This window comes from Pseudophryne corroboree, chromosome 4 (genome assembly GCF_028390025.1).
Source record: "Pseudophryne corroboree isolate aPseCor3 chromosome 4, aPseCor3.hap2, whole genome shotgun sequence".
NCBI classification, from domain to species: Eukaryota; Metazoa; Chordata; class Amphibia; order Anura; family Myobatrachidae; genus Pseudophryne; species Pseudophryne corroboree.
The window spans coordinates 244703166-244727941 of NC_086447.1; the positions used below are offsets into that span (position 1 = coordinate 244703166).

General features: G+C 44.9%; 1 protein-coding gene across 3 annotated transcripts in view; it reads right to left on the bottom strand.

The window, feature by feature from the left end:
- TRPC1 (transient receptor potential cation channel subfamily C member 1) overlaps positions 1 to 24776 on the bottom strand; it is a 394953-nt gene that overhangs the window by 243264 nt on the left and 126913 nt on the right. Inside the window, exon 1 of one of the 3 annotated variants that reach the window (XM_063915990.1) lies at positions 14653 to 15089. The exons of 1 other annotated variant lie outside the window; for it this stretch is intronic. In XM_063915990.1, coding sequence (XP_063772060.1) covers positions 14653 to 14779 — 127 coding nt within the window. In that variant the 5' untranslated portion in view covers positions 14780 to 15089. Of the gene's footprint in view, positions 1 to 14652; positions 15090 to 24776 lie in introns of those variants that run through there. One more of the 3 variants, XM_063915991.1, reaches the window with a different exon arrangement.

The window sequence follows — 24776 nt, forward strand, 5'->3', positions numbered from 1 at the left end:
GTACCAGAGTGGGGTAAGGCAATAGGGGGAGGGATAGGATGTGGGGGTGGGGGAGGTTAGGGTGTGGGGGTGCCCTCAATCCACACAAGACATAACTTTGGGCTGAAACCATTTTTTTGTAGATGCTGCTCCTTACAAAGTCCGTCATTCGGAACTTTCCTCCCAAAACTGAACAGTTAAGGTGGTGTATCAAAAAAGCATTGTAAGGGGCCCGCGCCACTTTTCTGCTTGCAATCTATGGAGGTGTGAGCATAAATCAGCTACTGTAATTGTTGTTAAATGTGCGGCGCAATGTCCCAGCAGCAGCTTGCGTGTAATTAAAACTGCCTCTAAGTCTGTAGCTATCATTTGTTTGGTTTCCAGGAAGGTCGCATTGATCCCTCAGAAGAGTTGGTTACTTGAACAAATGCAATTTATGTTAGGCCTAGCATAGTGAGACAGTTATTTACTGATTATTTTTACTTACTTATAATCCATTGTCACGTATGTGTGACAAAAACTGCTACGTATGCTGACACTATAAATAAATGTATAATAAACTGTAGAGACACACCACTGACATTTGCACTAATAACTTTAGTACCTACTCTCTTTGGTACTTGCTTACTCCCAAATTATGGCAAGTCTTTCTCAACATCTGGCAGAATAACCCTGATGGAGACCCTTCAAGTTACATTGCACAGACTCTCTGTAGGCACCAGTCACATTGCACAGAGGTTCTCTGCCAGTCATCATGTACGCATAGTGCCTAATTCAGACCTGATTGCTCGCTAGCTATTTTTTGCAGCGCTGCGATCAGACAGTCGCCGTCTATAGGGGAGTGTTTTTATGCTTTGCAAGTGTGCGATCGCATGTGCAGCCGAGCACTACAAAAAAGTTTTGTGCAGTTTCTGAGTTGCCCAGCCGCTGCGATCACTTCAGCCTGTCAGGTCCCGGAATTGACGTCAGACACCCGCCCTGCAAACGCTTGGACACGCCTACGTTTTTCCAAACACTCCCAGAAAATGGTCAGTTGACACCCACAAACGCCTTCTTCCTGTCAATCTCCTTGCGATCAGTTGTGCGAATGGATTCTTCGTAAAACCCATCACACAGCAACGATCCGCTTTGCAACCGTACGACGCACCTGCGCATTACGGTGCATACACATGCACAGTTCTGACCTGATCGCAGCGCAGCGAAAAAATCTAGCGTGCGATCAGGTTTGAATGACCCCCAGTGTCTCTACCAGCCACTCTGCACAGAGGCTCTCTGCCTGTCATTGGGGGTAATTCTGAGTTGATCGCAGCAGGATTTTTGTTAGCAGTTGGGCAAAACCATGTGCACTGCAGGGGCGGCTGATATAACATGTGCAGAGAGAGTTAGATTTGGGTGGGTTATTTTGTTTCTGTGCAGGGTAAATACTGGCTGCTTTATTTTACACTGCAAATTAGATTGCAGATTGAACACACCACACCCAAATCTAACTCTCTCTGCACATGTTATATCTGCCTCCCCTGCAGTGCACATGGTTTTGCCCAACTGCTAACAAAGATCCTGCTGCGATCAACTTGGAATTACCCCCATTGTGTATACAGTGCCTCTACCAACCACACTGCACAGAGGCTCTCTGCCGGTCATCATGTATACAGTGCCCCTACCAGCCACATTGCACAGAGGCTCTGCCAGTTATCATGTAGAGGCTCTGCCAGTATTCATGTACACAGTGCCTCTACCAACCACACTGCACAGAGGCTCTCTGCCAGTCTTCATGTATATAGTGCCTCTACCAACCACACTGCACATAGACTCTCTGCCAATCATAATGTATACAGTGCCCCTACCAACCACACTGCACAGAGGCTCTGTGCCAGTCATCATGTATATAGTGCCTCTACCAACCACACTGCACAGAGGATCTCTGCCAATCATCATGTGCACAATGCCTCTACCAACCACACTGCACAGAGGCTTTCTGCCAGTCACCATGTATACAGGGTCTGTACCAGCCATATTGCACAGAGGCTCTCTGCCAGTCATCATATACACAGTTCCTCTACCAACCACAATGCACAGAGGCTCTGCCAGTCATCATGTATACAGTGTGGCATCATGTATACAGTTTCTCTACCAGCCACACTGCGCAGAGGAGACTCTGCCAGACATCATGTACACAGTGCCTCTACCATAGCTGTCTGTCCACAGAGTCGGCCCTAACCAATCTGATGCCCTAGGCAAGATTTTGGCTGGTGCCCCCTAGCACCGCTGCTAGCTCCGCCTCTGACCCTGCACCCCTTTCCCAGCACCTTCACCCCTCACCCATAGCAGTCTTCATTTTGGTGTTCCTACCCCCTATATTTTAAATAGGAACAGTGTGAACATTCGGCGCACCGCTCAAAAAGGGGCTTGTTCTTGCTGGGAAGGGGCACGGCCACACAATAGTACCCCCAATGCAAATTACACCACACAGTAGTGCAACCTTATTCAAATTTTATCATGCAATAATGTTCCTTATTCATGTTACTTTATATACGTTACTTCTCACAGTAGTGCTCCTCATTCACAGTACACCACACCATATTGCTCTTTATTCACATTAGATCACACAGTAGTGACCTTTCTATACATTACGCCACACAGTAGAACACCTTATACCAGTGGTTTCCAAACTTTTTTGAATCACGGCACCCTAGAATATAAGAATTTTTTTTCACGGCACCCCTAGGCCAAAAATTTCTTATTGAGAAATTTAGAAAGAAATATTACATTAAGTAGATTGCGTTTATAGGTCATCCTTAGGGTCAGTTGTGTGGTGAGGGACAAGATTTGCTTCTGTTTGGCCACATATTTTATGACTGGCAGCCACCGGCACTGGTTTTGCCTATTATATTGACCATGAATAATTTGAATTGGTCCTGGACCACCAACCCAGGGCACCCCTGCAAGTGTCCCGAGGCACCCCAGGGAGCCACTGCACACAGTTTGGGAACCTCTGCCTTATACACATAATGCTACACATTAGTAATTCATTTATACACGTAATACCACACAGTAATGCCCCTTACATATATGACACTTTATTAATGCCCTTATAAACATAATGCGCCTTACACATTATGCCAACCTTTATTAATGCCCTTATACACAAAATGTCCCTTACACATATGCCGTACATTATTAATGCCCTTATACACATAATGACACAAATAATGGGAGTAATTCAGACCTGATCGTAGCAGCAAATTTGTTAGCAGTTGGACAAAACCATGTGCACTGCAGGTGTGGCAGATATAACATTTGCAGAGAGAGTTAGATTTGGGTGGGTTATTTTGTTTCTGTGCAGAGTAAATGGCTGTATCTGCATACGAAATGCTACGTTACAGTGAATTCCAAGAATACACTGTAACGTAGCATTTCGTATGCAGATACAGCTGCAGTCATACACAGAATATAGGCATGCCGCATATCGGCCCTCATTCCGAGATGTTCGCTCGTTATTTTCCTTCGCATCGGTGCGATTTTCCGCTAACTGCGCAAAATTTGCTAAGAAGTTTGGTATATTACTCACGGCATTACGAGGATTTTTCTTCGTTCTGCTGATCGTAGTGTGATTGACAGGAAGTGGGTGTTTCAGGGCGGAAACTGGCCGTTTTATGGGATTGTTTGAAAAAACGCTGCCATTTCTGGGAAAAACGCGGGAGTGGCTGGAGAAACGGGGGAGTGTCTGGGCGAACGCTGGGTGTGTTTGTGACGTCAAACCAGGAACGACAAGCACCGAACTGATCGCACTGGAAGAGTAAGTCTCAAGCTACTCAGAAACTGCAAAGAAAAATATTTTTGCAATATTGCGAATACTTCGTTCGCAATTCTGCTAAGCTAAGATTCACTCCCAGAGGGCGGCGGCTTAGTGTGTGCACTGCTGCGAAAAGCGGCTAGCGAGCGAACAACTCGGAATGAGGGCCATCATTTTAATCAGCAGAAGCTGCTTGTGCCCCTAGACCAGGCATGTCCAAACTGCGGCCCTCCAGCTGTTGTGAAACTACATATCCCAGCATGCCCTAACACACTTTTGCTGTCAGTGAATGCTAAAGCTGTGTCAGGGCATGCTGGGATGTGTAGTTTCTCAACAGCTGGAGGGCCACAGTTTGGACATGCCTGCCCTAGACATATCAAATGTAGACCCATGCTAGGTGCAAACAGGCGTCCCAAATGCGTCTGAACACCGAACTGAAGCACGGAACACTCATATGACACTCCCATTAGACACAGCCTCTACGTGCGTCTCAGTGTTTGTACCCCAGGAAAATCTGCATGACATTAGTCTACATTCGCTCGAGGTTCAATACAGTTACAACTACAAGCAACTTCAGACACATTGGGCCTAATTCAGACCTGATCGTAGATGTCTAAGCACTGCTATGATCAGGCATACTGACATGTGGGGGGAAGCCCAGCACAGGGCTGGTCCGCCCCACATGTCAGCCCCCTCCCCCCCCCCCCCCTCCGCACAAGTACAAAAGCATCACACAGTAGCAATGCTTTTGTACTGGAAGAGTAACTCCCTGTTAGGGAGCTACCTGCCGCTGTGCTGGTCGCAGCGGCTGCGTGTGATGTCATGCAGCCGCCACGGTCCACCCCCCGCACGGTCCGGGCACGCCTGCTTTGCCCAGACCGCGCTCCCTAAACAGCGGTCAAACGCTGTCAATCAGGCAGAGGCGATCGCAGGGCTGAGAACACTGTCGGCTGCCTGGCTTGCGCCAGCGCATGTGCAGAACAGACCTGATCGGCTACTGTGCAAAAACGCACAGCACCGATCAGGTCTGAATTAGGCCCCTTGAACGGTGCATGCGCACACCATGGTTTAGGATTTAGATGCATGCACAGCTGGTTTGAAATTGGGACAAGCGTCCGTTTTTTAAATGGCGCCCAACAGAGAATCAGGCCCTATGTGTGTGGACTGTGACAGAGAATGGAGTGGGTACTGTACAAAATCTATAGGTAGGTATTATGTTGGAGGAAGTACACAGTATATTTAATAGGTGCTTTGTGAAAGGGGCTAGCTGACAGAGAAAGAATTTTCAGGACTGGGTTTGCAAATGCAGTTAGAATGTAAATTGGGGTTTTATTTAGAATGTGATGCATTTTGAGTCCCGGAAACATGGATACAAAAACTGTGGTAATTTGTGTGCATTGTGGTCTTACACTCGTGAGTTGCACTTCTCCGGCACCCTGCCCCACCTACCACTCACTGATTTTAAAAAGTGTAGCACTCTGGCCTGCATATGTGGAATGAGCACACTGAGGTAAGACTCCTACATTTTGTTTACTATGGCAGTCAATATTGGGGGGATTCTCTGGGGTGTGGGGCTCCCTGTACCTGCCGTGGCTGGACGTCCCTGGGGCATCGCAACCTAACACTATTTAATTACACTATGGCACTTATAGTTTGTTTTATATATATTACAAATAAAATTGAAGCGCTGATTGGTCATATACGAGAGAAGAAGGTCACATGAAAAAACACATATTTATTGTAATAGTAAAAAAGAGGATCTAAAAAATTGTTTAAAAAAACACAATGCAAAAACGGTGAACACAATTGGGTGTCAGATCTCAAAACAGCTGTGCCCCTCTCTCAGTCCCAGTGGGAATTAGTGAGTGAAGTTCAAACCTGTTCCAAAAGACAGTCCCCTATTGATTGGCTTTGGGTTTCCCGTTAGTATTCCATCGTGTGTAATATTTACCACCAGCAGTTGTTCAAGGTGTTTAAGTGGTTGGCATCCGCAGAAGCTTGTCCCTTGTGTAGCTGTGTAAAGGTTCCACGGTGGAGAGATGTTCTTCTAACGGGGTCCACAAGTTGAGACAGTGGTGGGGACCTGGTCCAGGTAGAGATTCCTCAGGAAATAGAATTGTAGACAGTGGGCACGCACAGCAACAATCACCAACGCGTTTCGTTGCGTTCATGCAACTTTTCTAGGTATTGATAGTGCTGCTATCCAGGGTTTTTATACCCTTTTCAATATGGTTGCTCATTTGCATATGTGATTGACAGTGACCAAATCCTCTCATTATATGACCAAATAATGACAGACAAAGAGTTTAATATGTTGGATAATCAACAAATAATTATTCATATATATAATATACCTTATTATTTATAACTTTAACGTGTTCGATTCTGTAAAGAACAAATCACATGACTGACATAATGCAATATAGGGAACGGGGTAGCATAAAACCCGGAGTAGGATATGGGGAGGCTACATTTAGCCCTTTGTTTATATGACTCAGGGTCATTTCCATGTATTGCACAAGTTCAGCCGGCCTGAATATAGACAGGTGGATGTTTGGCTCTTAATGAGAGACCTGCACCTATCGTATAGGCGGCGCATCATTAATCCGCGACAGGGGGTCCGGGCGACGGCACGTGAATATCCCCACAGGGCGCGTCACTAGCCGCCGTATCCGGCTCACTGACGCGCTCGTCGAGTCCAGCCTGCGTCAGTAACTGTGCGCGGCAGGGAGTTGTGTATCATCCAGCCGCGACCACAAAACATGTGGGCGTGGGGGTTGCCATGGCAACGGACACCGCAGTGCGCGTCACCTGAGTAACACACACCACACTGCCCATCACCACGGCAACCAAGGGTCCGTATCAAGGAAACAGTTACATGGTATTTAGTAGTACGAAAACTAGGTAGAGTGGTCACGATCAGTGGAACAAGTAGGACAAAGGGAGGAAAAAAGGTGGACAAGGAAATTCAGTGGATATGATAGTAGTATCTATAATGAACAGTAGTCGATACTGCTAATATTGATGTACATTATAGAGTAACGGATTGTCCATATAACATGATGAAATAGAAAATGATATATGTACATACATGAAAATAATAAATTAAAATGAAAAAAGCTAAAATAAAAAAATAAATAAATGTATAAATACATGGAGTGTGCACCCCTGTCAGGGGTAGTTCTAGATGAACATACACAACACAAAAACCCTGTCTATATGAGAACAGGGGGAGAGATTACAGGATCACAAAACTGGGTTTAGTTCTATTAGTTCATTTAGACCAGAGGGATATATCGTATTAAGCCTGAACATCCAGTAAAGTTCTTGTTTACATAATAATTTGTACCGGTCTCCACCTCTCTTGGTTTTCACAACATGTTCAATGGCTACTACACCAAGGAGACTGGGGTCACTATCATGGCAATCTCTAAAATGTCTAGAGACACTATGTGTCTGTGATTTATTAATAATATTCCGACGGTGTTCCATAAACCGGACTTTGATACTTCTCGTCGTCCGTCCCACATACCTTTTATTACAGGCACATGTCAACAGATATATAACATAATTGGTGTCACAATTCATGAAGTTAATCAGATTATATTCCTCACCTCCCTCAACTGGAATCGATGTAATTTTCCTAGGGATGTGTTTACAAGTAGTGCACCTATTTGCTCCACAGCGGTGGAAGCCTGGGGGGCGTACTGGTATCCATGATTCCCGTGTCTCTCCCTCTATATCTGTTGAGGGAATTGTTTTAAGAAAACTGGGTGCCAGGATGTTTTTAAGAGAGCGTCCTTTTTTGAAAATAAATTTAGGTCTAACTGGCAAAGTGCCTCTGAGTAGTGTATCCTGATTTAGCATCCCAAAATTCCTACATACAATTCTCTTAATAGACATGCTCTCACTATTAAAGGTTGAGATGAAGGCTAAGTCTTCCTGGTGGGCAGTATGAGCATGATCACTCTCCTGGCCTATTGGGGATTGTTTCTTGTTGGTTTTTGATTTAAGAAGAGTTTCCCTATCTATATGCAGGACTTCTTGCATGGTTTTCTTTAGCGGTGGCTGTGGGTAGCCCCTTGATTGGAATGCTTCAATCATTGAATTTGCTTGTTCCAAATATTTATTGTCGTCCGTACAGTTACGCCTCAAGCGTAGAAACTGCCCCGGGGGATGTTTTTCTTCCAAGGGGGGTAGTGAGCGCTCTGGTAGTGCAGATAAGCATTGGTTGCAACTTCTTTGATGAAGTTAGAGGTATATATTCTACCATCCCTGGCTTCTAGTGTTAAGTCCAAAAAATTGATAGTGTTAGGGTGATAGAAGTGAGTGAAACGAAGGTTAAAGTGATTAGAGTTTAGACTAGTAACGAAGTGAAGTGCCGATGATAGATCCCCATCCCAAATAATAAATAGATCATCTATATAGCGGCCATAGAGGACCAGATTTGCGCCAAAGTCCCCGCCCCACACATGGGTGTCCTCAAAGGCACCCATGTATAGGTTGGCGTAACTCGGCGCAAATCTGGTCCCCATGGCCGTACCCATCACCTGAAGATAATAAGTGTCCAAAAAAATAAAATAATTGTGTTTGAGAATAAAAGAAATAGCATCCAGCAAAAAGGCCTTGTGTCTCTCTGAAAGGTCACCATCAGCTCGCAATCTCATTGCTATAGCATCACGGCCAAGATCGTGTGGAATATTGGTGTACAAACTTTGTACATCAAGGGTCATGAATGCATAACTCTCTTTCCATATCACACCTTGTAACTGTTGTAAAAAATGGGTGGTATCCTTGATATGGGACCTTAACGTAGAGACACGAGGTTGGAGAAAGGAATCAACATAGAAGGACAGATTGGAGGATAAAGAACCTATACCCGAGATAATGGGACGTCCAGGGGGTGCACTGAGTGACTTGTGTATCTTGGGGAGGTGATAAAAGATAGGAACAGTGGGGTGTTTAATAAACAAAAAATGTAATTCGTCCTTGGAGATAACTCCATCGGCCAGGGCATCATCAAGTATATGCTGAAACTCCCTGAGAAAATTTTGTGTGGGATCAAAATCAAGTTTCCTATAAAATTCAGTATCCTTTCGTTGCCTATTGGCCTCATTGATATATTCCATTCTATTCTGCACTACCAGGCCGCCCCCCTTATCAGCCTCCCTAAATACCAGGGAAGTGTCTTTGGTCAGGTCTCGTAATGCTTTGCGCTCCCATTTGTTTAGATTGGTATGAGGCCTCTTGTTTTTCACTTTTCCCTGTTGACAGAGATTTCTGAAGTCGTTAAGAGTAGTCTTGTAAAAGCATTCTATCATTGGGCTCTTATAAGAGAGGGGATAGAACTCGGACTTGCGTCTGAAAATACTCCTGTTAACATCAAACACTTTCCTTGGGATGTCAAAAGGAGATTCGGAATTAACGTCCAGAAGTTCTTGAAGAATAGTGAGGGCAGGGTCATCCCCTGAATCAAGGGTAATCGCAGAACCATCTTCATTATGCTGTCGTAGATTACGCTGTATGAAATAACGTTTCCTGCATAGGGTACGGATAAATCTATTCAGTTCTACGAACAGATTGAACATATTGGGGGTATTCGTGGGTGCAAAGCCAAGTCCTTTAGTTAATATAGACTTCTCAGTTTCAGAGAGTTTCTTGCTGGACAGGTTAAAAATGTTATTGGGGGGTCTTAATTTATCTGTTAATCCCAACCTCTTGGCTGTCTTCTTTTCCCCCCACCCCCTGCACCCTCGGTACTTCTTGATCTCCTTCTTTTTGGTGTTTGTTTTCCCCAATTTGTTCTTGATGATGGTCCTCGTCCTCCCCCTTGTTTTTCTTCTAAAAAAACCTCGGATTTAGGGTCATCTTGTTGTCTCATGGGTCTTTGTTCCCTAGGTCTAGCTCCCAATTGTGAAGAGGGATTAGTATGGTTAGACCAGTCAATCTGATCCGTATCAGATTGATTGGGAGGATGGTGGTAACTCTCTTTCCCTCTAGTACTAAATTTGGCAGAATATGTTCTAGGTGTACCTTTTTTCCTCCACTCTCTATTTGTGATGTTATATTCCCTATTTATATCTCGATTAGTATTCTTATAATTCCTAACATGTCCTGTTTTATAGTCCTCTAAATCCCTCTGGAATTTCTTACATTTGCTATCTACAACTGATTGTTCAAACTTGGTCATTCTTTCCATGACTATTTGGTCTCTCTCTTGGTAATCTTTTGTATTAGCAAAAGGTTCCAATTTAATTTTGAGAGACTCTATCTCCAACTCCACCTCCTTGGCCTTCTGATTCCTATATTTGATTACAAGTTCCATTAAATTAAGGGAACATCTATCTAACATTTTTTCCCATGATTCTTCGAATTCTCTATTCCCATTAAAGATGGAGGGTTTGAAGAGCCTGAGACCTCTAGGTATCATGTTTTTATCCACATACTTCTGGAGATTGACACCGTCGAGCCAATGTTTTGTCTCAGACCTCATCAGATCCTCCAATTTATAGAACTCATTTTTTAATTGATTAGTCATATCAGTAACATCATTTTCTATAGGGTTATCCCATTTACTGAGAAAACCCATCCTCCTGGTGTGTCTGTCATTATAAGTGGAGAAACTCCCCATCTCTGCAGCCTGGAGTGGGACTATGTGAAATTGCAAAAAGAGAAGAAAAACACCCAAAGGTGGATTTACTCCAGGCGCTGATTGGGGAGGTGCAACACAGCAGCTAAAACAAGAAGGGGTTGGTCAGACCCCCAAACCACAAATACAATACAAATAAAATTGAAGCGCTGATTGGTCATATACGAGAGAAGAAGGTCACATGAAAAAACACATATTTATTGTAATAGTAAAAAAGAGGATCTAAAAAATTGTTTAAAAAAACACAATGCAAAAACGGTGAACACAATTGGGTGTCAGATCTCAAAACAGCTGTGCCCCTCTCTCAGTCCCAGTGGGAATTAGTGAGTGAAGTTCAAACCTGTTCAAAAAGACAGTCCCCTATTGATTGGCTTTGGGTTTCCCGTTAGTATTCCATTGTGTGTAATATTTACCACCAGCAGTTGTTCAAGGTGTTTAAGCGGTTGGCATCCGCAGAAGCTTGTCCCTTGTGTAGCTGTGTAAAGGTTCCACGGTGGAGAGATGTTCTTCTAACGGGGTCCACAAGTTGAGACAGTGGTGGGGACCTGGTCCAGGTAGAGATTCCTCAGGAAATAGAATTGTAGACAGTGGGCACGCACAGCAACAATCACCAACGCGTTTCGTTGCGTTCACGCAACTTTTTCAAGGTATTGATAGTGCTGCTATCCAGGGTTTTTATACCCTTTTCAATATGGTTGCTCATTTGCATATGTGATTGACAGTGACCAAATCCTCTCATTATATGACCAAATTGTTTTATATATATGTAACACTTTCACATCATTTTCTTTTACTCCTCACATTATTCACACATGCAGCAACAGCTGCTCCTACCTCTTTAACCCTTTATTTGTATCACTCTTACGATGCCCTGGGGTTGTCTGGCTGGGTGGATCTGGGGTGTCCTGCCCCCCGGACCTGAACCGCTATAGTTAGTGTTAGGGACTTACCCAATGAGAGGCTACCTTGGCGCGGGGGGTAAGCTCATAGCCCTGGCCAGGAATATGCTAAACGCCTCTGGTTACTACAGGTTGAGCTAGTGTGAGATAGTGCACCTGCTACTTTTTCCCTCTGTACACCGAGTTGCACATCTCTCAAGAATCATCTAACTCCAAAACACAGCAGAATTTCAATGATAGGCGTACAGTACTTTAGTCAGATATGTTTCATATACACAAGAGAGAATGGTGTCTTGACAGGGGTTCAGTATGAAATACCGGTGGTCGGGATGCCGGCGGCGGCATCCTGACACTGAAGATCCCGATATAAGAGGGGGTAAGTATTTTAACCCTCCCCTACCCTAACCCTCCGAGGGTGGTGGCTAGGGTTAACCCTCGGGGCATGTCGGCTATGGCTAACTAATCCCCGTAGTGCCTAACCCTAACCTCCCCCTAGTGCCTAACCCTAACTGACCCCCCACCCCTTCCCCCGGGCCATAAGCCTAACCTCGATACTTACCTTTGGGATGTTAGCTGTCAATGGTTCCGTCACATGACCGCTGGCATCCTGACCGCTGGGATACTGAACGCATCCCCTTACACAGTAGTATTAATATTAATAACAATGAAAGGTACATGTTCCATATAAATTGTAATTAAATACAAACTCCCCCAGATCCATTATTTAGGGTTATACAGTATAAATCCAACAAGAAGAACCTTCTTTCCTACAGTAGTCCAAATAGAAATGTCAAATACTGTAAGAATTCCGCATAGACAGCCACAACTTGACATAATGTTATCTAATTAATAAAATACTATAAACTGAAGAGATTAATATACAAAAAGCTAATGAAAACTTGCTAGATAATGCTGCTAGTGTTATCATCACCGGCATTTGTATCCAATACTAGTCCTCACAAAACATACACCTCCTAAGAAGAGCGTCTGTAGGTGCAGCCAAGTCTTATTAGATGGCATCTCCAGGGTGTGTGCTATGCTTTCATGTACATGCCTTTACTGTACTCAATGTACACTAGCCATCCCCTGATCCCCCTCTCCCAGGATTAAGTGGCTACAAATTGAAGACACAATGAAATCTGGATACATACACATTTTGCTGCATGTATACAGTAAAGAAAATAGTATTTTTACACCCAACAAATGGATTTGCATTCAATTTTAAATGAGGCCCAGAGTGTGCAGCATGTGAAACATACAGTATGTTGCAATTAGCAAATCAAATATGGACAGGCACGGATGTACTCAGCTGTATGTCATAGTTGCCGACTTTCTGTCTGCAAGGTCGGCGCAAGGAGGGTAGGGGGGTTGTGGGCAAGTGTGATGAATCATAGGGGGCAGGCTGGGGGCATGATAGGTTGTAGGAGGTGGTACAGGGGGCACGGTGAATGCAATCATCATGACCATGCCCTCACCAAACAAAGCTAAGATTACAGTAATTGCACATTGGGGGTGGGGGGGGGGGGGGGGGGTTGGCTGGCTGAGATGAACCGATTCAGCACAGACTGGATCATTAGTAGCCCAAACCCGTAGCTGGGTAGCATGTAGTGACTGTCACTAGGACACTTGCCCACTCTTCCGGGCTGCAGGAGTGCGCCCCGTTTTTCCAGGAGAGTAGGCAGGTATGCAGTGAGTATGTGTGATATATGTGCTGTACTCAGCTGTAACGATGTGAAGATGAGGAATATTGTTGCAATGATAATCTGTGTCTAATGTGTCCAGTACGAGGAATGCAACTGAGGGGCAGATGTACTAAGCCTTGGAGAGAGACAAAGTGGAGAGATAAAGTAACAACCAATCAGCTCCTGTCATTTTTTTCAAACAGCCTGTAACATAGCAGATAGGAGCTGATTGGCTGATACTTTATCTCTTTCCAAGGCTTAGTGCATGGCAATAATGTCTACAAAGGCCACGTGTTTTCCGTCAAAATCGCGGGCCGATCTTGAGGCATTTATCGCCAATGCCTTATCACTTAATAATCAAGGTGAAAAGGCATTGGTGAAAATGCCTTCAAAACGGTTGAAAATGGCCTTAACTGAATACTCAGTGGGGCAAATTCAATAGCTTCGAAATTATCGGAGCTACAGTAATTGCATACCCCCCATAATCTCCATGATATCATGGATGTTATCATTCCTGACTGGTTCTCCCGCTCACATTACCCAATCAGAGCATTCCCCAATGAGACGTATAATGGATGGAACAGTGTTGAGGGTTGCATCTAGAGCTTGCTAGTCTGTTTATAGCTCGCGCAACAGGTGTCAAAATGATGCTACCCGGGCCACTGGGAGATCTATCATGCCTCAATACTGCAATAATGCAACATGCCACATCGCAGTAAGATGAGCATGGCTACATCTGTAGGGTTAGATTTAACAAGGTCTTTCAAAATGAATAGTAGTGCACCAGGGAGCAGGCCCTGTTTTCTGGATACATACCAGCAGTCAGATTCATTTTGTTTCATTTTGTAGTTGTCAAAATGCATTTAATAAGGCATGTAATACACTCTGACAGTTGTGCACATTCTAAATTGTACAGGTGTCATGCTGTGCCATTTTCTGTGCCCGGTATTGACATTGAATAGCAATGACGATAGATAGATAGATAGATAGATAGATAGATAGATAGATAGATAGATAGATAGATAGATAGATAGATAGATAGATAGATAGATAGATAGTGGGGTCATGTGTGCAATCCAAACCAGTCTGTGTGCTCTCCCTGTGTGTGGGGGGTTTCCTCTAGGGGTTCTAGCTTTCGCCTACACTCCCAACCATGCTGGTAGGCTGACTGGCTATTGATGTACTGTAATCTTAATGTGTGCTTTTGTCTGTGTGGGTAGCGAATGTACGCTACACTGCGGCAGGAACTGACATGAATGATTCAATACTCTATGTAAAATCTGCCTAATATGCTGTATAGCTATTTGTTACGCAATAACTGATATACATGTATGTATATGTGTGTGTGTGTGTGTGTGTGTGTGTGTGTGTGTGTGTGTGTGTGTGTGTGTATATATATATATATATTAACTGTGTAGAAGGAGGAGCTTACTGATCATGTCGGTGTGTAGGACAAAATCACCTAGAAGTTTACTTTATGAAACCTTCTGCATAATGGGTTGTGTTATATCAGTCTGTATTGTTCTATGTCCTTAAGCCACTACTGTACACATACTACGTAATATGCTGGTGCTATTTAACAAACATAGGTAATTGATGGAGAGAAAGATAGAGAGAGAGAGAGAGAGAGAGAGAGAGAGAGAGATATACCTTTCTCGCAGGCCAACAAGAAGAGCTTCTCATCCAAAGTGGTCTCTTCCTTTACTTCTCTGACATCTTTTAGTGCCAAAAATGTATTTGGGGAGGAAGAGTCGGTGCTCTGATATAGAGCTGCCATTGTGGCAGAGATCCATGGAACACTGTCACTCTCTGTGCATGTCTGTAGTATCAGGGATGAGAGACTGTGCCTTGTTATTCTGCTTCCTGAGACATCTCATTCCTCCTGCTCCCTTCCCATGACATCCCCAGCTGCTGTATGTAATAGGGTCTGTGATGCTCAGATGTAATGCAGGACCCTATTGGTTACTTCATTTCTCTATCAGTCAGTGCACAGTGTTTTGCTATTGGTGCTTGCGGCATAGTTTTTGCTTGTGTGCTGATTGGTCCCTCCTGCTGCATGGCCAGTGATGTGCACTGCTTTCCCTCAGGAGCTGCAGCCCTCACATGACAGTGCTCACTGCTGTCAGATATGAGGAGAAGGGCTTCTGCCTCTTACATTCCTCCTGCTTTAACCACTGCATCTCTGACCAGGCCTGCAACAGTGACACTGTCTAGAAGGGGGTTGGGAGCTTACAGCAGATGCCTGCTCCAATCCATCCCCTATCTTCTGCGTCCATCTGTTAATACAGTCTATTCATTAAAGACGTATAGTAAAATAAGTATCCCCTCATACTGTAACTATCTACTGCAAGATAATATTCCCAGAACTAATGCCGAGTACACACCTACAGATGTATCTGCAGATCAGTTGATGTATGCTGTGCATACACACTGCCCAATCCGTCGGGGACTGACGTCATGAACTGGGCGGGCACACCCGCCACACCCGCCCAATTCAGCTGTCAGTCACCACCGGCTCCCGCCCGTACACACACACGGCGTGCCAATATATCTAACGGATGGTGTAATGGTTAGCATTACTGCCTCACAGCACTGAGGTCATGGGTTTGATTCCTACCATGGCCCTAACTGTGTGGAGTTTGTATATTCTCCCCGTACTTGCGTGGGTTTCCTTCGGGTTCTCCGGTTTCCTTTCACAATCCAAAAATATATTGGTAGGTTAATTGTCTCCCAACAAAATTAACCCTAGTGAATGTGTCTGTGTGTACTAGAGATGAGCGGGTTCGGTTCCTCGGAATCCGAACCCGCCCGAACTTCATGTTTTTTTACACGGGTCCGAGCGACTCGGATCTTCCCGCCTTGCTCGGTTAACCCGAGCGCGCCCGAACGTCATCATCACGCTGTCGGATTCTCGCGAGGCTCGGATTCTATCGCGAGACTCGGATTCTATATAAGGAGCCGCGCGTCGCCGCCATTTTTCACACGTGCATTGAGATTCATAGGGAGAGGACGTGTCTGGCGTCCTCTCCGTTTATAGAGATTCGAGAAGAGAGTGAGACAGAGAGAGACACAGTAGTAATTTGGGGAGCATTAGGAGGAGTACTACTACTACTAGTACTTGCTGAAGTGATAGAGAGAGATAGTGTGACTGTATTATCTGACTTGTGGGGGAGACACTGACAGTGGGGAGCAGTTAGAGTCTGAGAGCAGGACTCAGGACTCAGGAGTACATATAACGTACAGTGCACACTTTTGCTGCCAGAGTGCCAGCCACACTGCCATTGTTTGTGACCACACTGACCACTAGTATAATATATATTGTGATTGTCTGCTTAGGACTCAGGAGTACTACTTGCAAGTTGCTGATAGTGTGACCAGTGACCTGACCACCAGTTTAATAAATCACCACCAGTTTATGAGTTTAATATATATTATATATATATATATATAATTGTATATAATATATATATAATATTGTATACCACCTAGCACCTACCCGTGTTTTTTTTTTTTTTTTTTCTTCTTTATACATACTACTATAGTAGCTTACTGTAGCAGTCTGCGGTGCTGCTGAGCTGACAGTGTCCAGCAGGTCCGTCATCAGTCATTACATAATAAATATATAATATATACCTGTCCGGCTGCAGTACTAGTGATATTATATATACATATATATTGATTTCATCTCATTATCATCCAGTCTATATTAGCAGCAGACACAGTATGTTAGTCCACGGCTGTAGCTACCTCTGTGTCGGCACTCGGCAGTCCATCCATAATTGTATACCACCTACCCGTGGTTGTTGTTTTTTTCTTTCTTCTTTATACATACTACTATAGTAGCTTACTGTAGCAGTCTGCGGTGCTGCTGAGCTGACAGTGTCCAGCAGGTCCGTCATCAGTCATTACATAATAAATATATAATATATACCTGTCCGGCTGCAGTACTAGTGATATTATATATACATATATATTGATTTCATCTCATTATCATCCAGTCTATATTAGCAGCAGACACAGTACGTTAGTCTACGGCTGTAGCTACCTCTGTGTCGGCACTCGGCAGTCCATCCATAATTGTATACCACCTACCCGTGGTTGTTGTTTTTTTCTTTCTTCTTTATACATACTACTATAGTAGCTTACTGTAGCAGTCTGCGGTGCTGCTGAGCTGACAGTGTCCAGCAGGTCCGTCATCAGTCATTACATAATAAATATATAATATATACCTGTCCGGCTGCAGTACTAGTGATATTATATATACATATATATTGATTTCATCTCATTATCATCCAGTCTATATTAGCAGCAGACACAGTACGTTAGTCCACGGCTGTAGCTACCTCTGTGTCGGCACTCGGCAGTCCATCCATAATTGTATACCACCTACCCGTGGTTGTTGTTTTTTTCTTTCTTCTTTATACATACTACTATAGTAGCTTACTGTAGCAGTCTGCGGTGCTGCTGAGCTGACAGTGTCCAGCAGGTCCGTCATCAGTCATTACATAATAAATATATAATATATACCTGTCCGGCTGCAGTACTAGTGATATTATATATACATATATATTGATTTCATCTCATTATCATCCAGTCTATATTAGCAGCAGACACAGTACGTTAGTCCACGGCTGTAGCTACCTCTGTGTCGGCACTCGGCAGTCCATCCATAATTGTATACCACCTACCCGTGGTTGTTGTTTTTTTCTTTCTTCTTTATACATACTACTATAGTAGCTTACTGTAGCAGTCTGCGGTGCTGCTGAGCTGACAGTGTCCAGCAGGTCCGTCATCAGTCATTACATAATAAATATATAATATATACCTGTCCGGCTGCAGTACTAGTGATATTATATATACATATATATTGATTTCATCTCATTATCATCCAGTCTATATTAGCAGCAGACACAGTACATTAGTCCACGGCTGTAGCTACCTCTGTGTCGGCACTCGGCAGTCCATCCATAATTGTATACCACCTACCCGTGGTTGTTGTTTTTTTCTTTCTTCTTTATTCATACTACTATAGTAGCTTACTGTAGCAGTCTGCGGTGCTGCTGAGCTGACAGTGTCCAGCAGGTCCGTCATCAGTCATTACATAATAAATATATAATATATACCTGTCCGGCTGCAGTACTAGTGATATTATATATACATATATATTGATTTCATCTCATTATCATCCAGTCTATATTAGCAGCAGACACAGTACGTTAGTCCACGGCTGTAGCTACCTCTGTGTCGGCACTCGGCAGTCCATCCATAATTGTATACCACCTACCCGTGGTTGTTGTTTTTTTCTTTCTTCTTTATACATACTACTATAGTAGCTTACTGTAGCAGTCTGCGGTGCTGCTGAGCTGACAGTGTCCAGCAGGTCCGTCATCAGTCATTACATAATAAATATATAATATATACCTGTCCGGCTGCAGTACTAGTGATATTATATATACATATATATTGATTTCATCTCATTATCATCCAGTCTATATTAGCAGCAGACACAGTACGTTAGTCCACGGCTGTAGCTACCTCTGTGTCGGCACTCGGCAGTCCATCCATAATTGTATACCACCTACCCATGGTTGTTGTTTTTTTCTTTCTTCTTTATACATACTACTATAGTAGCTTACTGTAGCAGTCTGCGGTGCTGCTGAGCTGACAGTGTCCAGCAGGTCCGTCATCAGTCATTACATAATAAATATATAATATATACCTGTCCGGCTGCAGTACTAGTGATATTATATATACATATATATTGATTTCATCTCATTATCATCCAGTCTATATTAGCAGCAGACACAGTACGTTAGTCCACGGCTGTAGCTACCTCTGTGTCGGCACTCGGCAGTCCATCCATAATTGTATACCACCTACCCGTGGTTGTTGTTTTTTTCTTTCTTCTTTATACATACTACTATAGTAGCTTACTGTAGCAGTCTGCGGTGCTGCTGAGCTGACAGTGTCCAGCAGGTCCGTCATCAGTCATTACATAATAAATATATAATATATAACTGTCCGGCTGCAGTACTAGTGATATTATATATACATATATATTGATTTCATCTCATTATCATCCAGTCTATATTAGCAGCAGACACAGTACGTTAGTCCACGGCTGTAGCTACCTCTGTGTCGGCACTCGGCAGTCCATCCATAATTGTATACCACCTACCCGTGGTTGTTGTTTTTTTCTTTCTTCTTTATACATACTACTATAGTAGCTTACTGTAGCAGTCTGCGGTGCTGCTGAGCTGACAGTGTCCAGCAGGTCCGTCATCAGTCATTACATAATAAATATATAATATATACCTGTCCGGCTGCAGTACTAGTGATATTATATATACATATATATTGATTTCATCTCATTATCATCCAGTCTATATTAGCAGCAGACACAGTACGTTAGTCCACGGCTGTAGCTACCTCTGTGTCGGCACTCGGCAGTCCATCCATAATTGTATACCACCTACCCGTGGTTGTTGTTTTTTTCTTTCTTCTTTATACATACTACTATAGTAGCTTACTGTAGCAGTCTGCGGTGCTGCTGAGCTGACAGTGTCCAGCAGGTCCGTCATCAGTCATTACATAATAAATATATAATATATACCTGTCCGGCTGCAGTACTAGTGATATTATATATACATATATATTGATTTCATCTCATTATCATCCAGTCTATATTAGCAGCAGACACAGTACGTTAGTCCACGGCTGTAGCTACCTCTGTGTCGGCAGTCGGCAGTCCATCCATAATTGTATACCACCTACCCGTGGTGGTTGTTTTTTTCTTTCTTCTTTATACATACTACTATAGTAGCTTACTGTAGCAGTCTGCGGTGCTGCTGAGCTGACAGTGTCCAGCAGGTCCGTCATCAGTCATTACATAATAAATATATAATATATACCTGTCCGGCTGCAGTACTAGTGATATTATATATACATATATATTGATTTCATCTCATTATCATCCAGTCTATATTAGCAGCAGACACAGTACGGTAGTCCACGGCTGTAGCTACCTCTGTGTCTGCACTCGGCAGTCCATCCATAAGTATACTAGTATCCATCCATCTCCATTGTTTACCTGAGGTGCCTTTTAGTTGTCCCTATTAAAATATGGAGAACAAAAATGTTGAGGTTCCAAAATTAGGGAAAGATCAAGATCCACTTCCACCTCGTGCTGAAGCTGCTGCCACTAGTCATGGCCGAGACGATGAAATGCCAGCAACGTCGTCTGCCAAGGCCGATGCCCAATGTCATAGTACAGAGCATGTAAAATCCAAAACACCAAATATCAGTAAAAAAAGGACTCCAAAACCTAAAATAAAATTGTCGGAGGAGAAGCGTAAACTTGCCAATATGCCATTTACCACACGGAGTGGCAAGGAACGGCTGAGGCCCTGGCCTATGTTCATGGCTAGTGGTTCAGCTTCACATGAGGATGGAAGCACTCAGCCTCTCGCTAGAAAAATGAAAAGACTCAAGCTGGCAAAAGCACCGCAAAGAACTGTGCGTTCTTTGAAATCCCAAATCCACAAGGAGAGTCCAATTGTGTCGGTTGCGATGCCTGACCTTCCCAACACTGGACGTGAAGAGCATGCGCCTTCCACCATTTGCACGCCCCCTGCAAGTGCTGGAAGGAGCACCCGCAGTCCAGTTCCTGATAGTCAGATTGAAGATGTCAGTGTTGAAGTACACCAGGATGAGGAGGATATGGGTGTTGCTGGCGCTGGGGAGGAAATTGACCAGGAGGATTCTGATGGTGAGGTGGTTTGTTTAAGTCAGGCACCCGGGGAGACACCTGTTGTCCGTGGGAGGAATATGGCCATTGACATGCCTGGTGAAAATACCAAAAAAATCAGCTCTTCGGTGTGGAAGTATTTCAACAGAAATGCGGACAACAGGTGTCAAGCCGTGTGCTGCCTTTGTCAAGCTGTAATAAGTAGGGGTAAGGACGTTAACCACCTCGGAACATCCTCCCTTATACGTCACCTGCAGCGCATTCATAATAAGTCAGTGACAAGTTCAAAAACTTTGGGTGACAGCGGAAGCAGTCCACTGACCAGTAAATCCCTTCCTCTTGTAACCAAGCTCACACAAACCACCCCACCAACTCCCTCAGTGTCAATTTCCTCCTTACCCAGGAATGCCAATAGTCCTGCAGGCCATGTCACTGGCAATTCTGACGAGTCCTCTCCTGCCTGGGATTCCTCCAATGCATCCTTGAGTGTAATGCCTACTGCTGCTGGCGCTGCTGTTGTTGCTGCTGGGAGTCGATCGTCATCCCAGAGGGGAAGTCGGAAGACCACTTGTACTACTTCCAGGAAGAAATTGACTGTCCAACAGTCCTTTGCGAGGAAGATGAAATATCACAGCAGTCATCCTGCTGCAAAGCGGATAACTGAGGCCTTGACAACTATGTTGGTGTTAGACGTGCGTCCGGTATCCGCCGTTAGTTCACAGGGAACTAGACAATTTATTGAGGCAGTGTGCCCCCGTTACCAAATACCATCTAGGTTCCACTTCTCTAGGCAGGCGATACCGAGAATGTACACGGACGTCAGAAAAAGACTCACCAGTGTCCTAAAAAATGCAGTTGTACCCAATGTCCACTTAACCACGGACATGTGGACAAGTGGAGCAGGGCAGGGTCAGGACTATATGACTGTGACAGCCCACTGGGTAGATGTATGGACTCCCGCCGCAAGAACAGCAGTGGCGGCACCAGTAGCAGCATCTCGCAAACGCCAACTCTTTCCTAGGCAGGCTACGCTTTGTATCACCGCTTTCCAGAATACGCACACAGCTGAAAACCTCTTACGGCAACTGAGGAAGATCATCGTGGAATGGCTTACCCCAATTGGACTCTCCTGTGGATTTGTGGCATCGGACAACGCCAGCAATATTGTGTGTACATTAAATATGGGCAAATTCCAGCACGTCCCATGTTTTGCACATACCTTGAATTTGGTGGTGCAGAATTTTTTTAAAAACGACAGGGGTGTGCAAGAGATGCTGTCGGTGGCCAGAAGAATTGCGGGACACTTTCGGCGTACAGGCACCACGTACAGAAGACTGGAGCACCACCAAAAACAACTGAACCTGCCCTGCCATCATCTGAAGCAAGAAGTGGTAACGAGGTGGAATTCAACCCTCTATATGCTTCAGAGGTTGGAGGAGCAGCAAAAGGCCATTCAAGCCTATACAATTCAGCACGATATAGGAGGTGGAATGCACCTGTCTCAAGCGCAGTGGAGAATGATTTCAACGTTGTGCAAGGTTCTGATGCCCTTTGAACTTGCCACACGTGAAGTCAGTTCAGACACTGCCAGCCTGAGTCAGGTCATTCCCCTCATCAGGCTTTTGCAGAAGAAGCTGGAGACATTGAAGGAGGAGCTAACACAGAGCGATTCCGCTAGGCATGTGGGACTTGTGGATGGAGCCCTTAATTCGCTTAACAAGGATTCACGGGTGGTCAATCTGTTGAAATCAGAGCACTACATTTTGGCCACCATGCTCGATCCTAGATTTAAAGCCTACCTTGGATCTCTCTTTCCGGCAGACACAAGTCTGCTGGGGTTCAAAGACCTGCTGGTGAGAAAATTGTCAAGTCAAGCGGAACGCGACCTGTCAACATCTCCTCCTTCACATTCTCCCGCAACTGGGGGTGCGAGGAAAAGGCTCAGAATTCCGAGCCCACCCGCTGGCGGTGATGCAGGGCAGTCTGGAGCGACTGCTGATGCTGACATCTGGTCCGGACTGAAGGACCTGACAACGATTACGGACATGTCGTCTACTGTCACTGCATATGATTCTCTCACCATTGAAAGAATGGTGGAGGATTATATGAGTGACCGCATCCAAGTAGGCACGTCACACAGTCCGTACTTATACTGGCAGGAAAAAGAGGCAATTTGGAGGCCCTTACACAAACTGGCTTTATTCTACCTAAGTTGCCCTCCCACAAGTGTGTACTCCGAAAGAGTGTTTAGTGCCACCGCTCACCTTGTCAGCAATCGGCGTACGAGGTTACATCCAGAAAATGTGGAGAAGATGATGTTCATTAAAATGAATTATAATCAATTCCTCCGTGGAGACATTGACCAGCAGCAATTGCCTCCACAAAGTACACAGGGAGCTGAGATGGTGGATTCCAGTGGGGACGAATTGATAATCTGTGAGGAGGGGGATGTACACGGTGATATATCGGAGGATGATGATGAGGTGGACATCTTGCCTCTGTAGAGCCAGTTTGTGCAAGGAGAGATTAATTGCTTCTTTTTTGGTGGGGGTCCAAACCAACCCGTCATTTCAGTCACAGTCGTGTGGCAGACCCTGTCACTGAAATGATGGGTTGGTTAAAGTGTGCATGTCCTGTTTATACAACATAAGGGTGGGTGGGAGGGCCCAAGGACAATTCCATCTTGCACCTCTTTTTTCTTTCATTTTTATTTGCGTCATGTGCTGTTTGGGGAGTGTTTTTTGGAAGGGCCATCCTGCGTGACACTGCAGTGCCACTCCTAGATGGGCCCGGTGTTTGTGTCGGCCACTAGGGTCGCTTATCTTACTCACACAGCTACCTCATTGCGCCTCTTTTTTTCTTTGCGTCATGTGCTGTTTGGGGAGTGTTTTTTGGAAGGGCCATCCTGCGTGACACTGCAGTGCCACTCCTAGATGGGCCCGGTGTTTGTGTCGGCCACTAGGGTCGCTTATCTTACTCACACAGCTACCTCATTGCGCCTCTTTTTTTCTTTGCGTCATGTGCTGTTTGGGGAGTGTTTTTTGGAAGGGCCATCCTGCGTGACACTGCAGTGCCACTCCTAGATGGGCCCGGTGTTTGCGTCGGCCACTAGGGTCGCTAAGCTTAGTCACACAGCTACCTCATTGCGCCTCTTTTTTTCTTTGCGTCATGTGCTGTTTGGGGAGGGTTTTTTGGAAGGGACATCCTGCGTGACACTGCAGTGCCACTCCTAGATGGGCCCGGTGTTTGTGTCGGCCACTAGGGTCGCTTATCTTACTCACACAGCTACCTCATTGCGCCTCTTTTTTTCTTTGCGTCATGTGCTGTTTGGGGAGGGTTTTTTTGAAGGGACATCCTGCGTGACACTGCAGTGCCACTCCTAGATGGGCCCGGTGTTTGTGTCGGCCACTAGGGTCGCTTATCTTACTCACACAGCTACCTCATTGCGCCTCTTTTTTTCTTTTCATCATGTGCTGTTTGGGGAGGGTTTTTTGGAAGGGACATCCTGCGTGACACTGCAGTGCCACTCCTAGATGGGCCAGGTGTTTGTGTCGGCCTCTAGGGTCGCTTAGCTTACTCACACAGCTACCTCATTGCGCCTCTTTTTTTCTTCTTTGCGTCATGTGCTGTTTGGGGAGTGTTTTTTGGAAGGGCCATCCTGCGTGACACTGCAGTGCCACTCCTAGATGGGCCCGGTGTTTGTGTCGGCCACTAGGGTCGCTAAGCTTAGTCACACAGCTACCTCATTGCGCCTCTTTTTTTCTTTGCGTCATGTGCTGTTTGGGGAGGGTTTTTTGGAAGGGACATCCTGCGTGACACTGCAGTGCCACTCCTAGATGGGCCCGGTGTTTGTGTCGGCCACTAGGGTCGCTTATCTTACTCACACAGCTACCTCATTGCGCCTCTTTTTTTCTTTGCGTCATGTGCTGTTTGGGGAGGGTTTTTTGGAAGGGACATCCTGCGTGACACTGCAGTACCACTCCTAGATGGGCCAGGTGTTTGTGTCGGCCACTAGGGTCGCTTATCT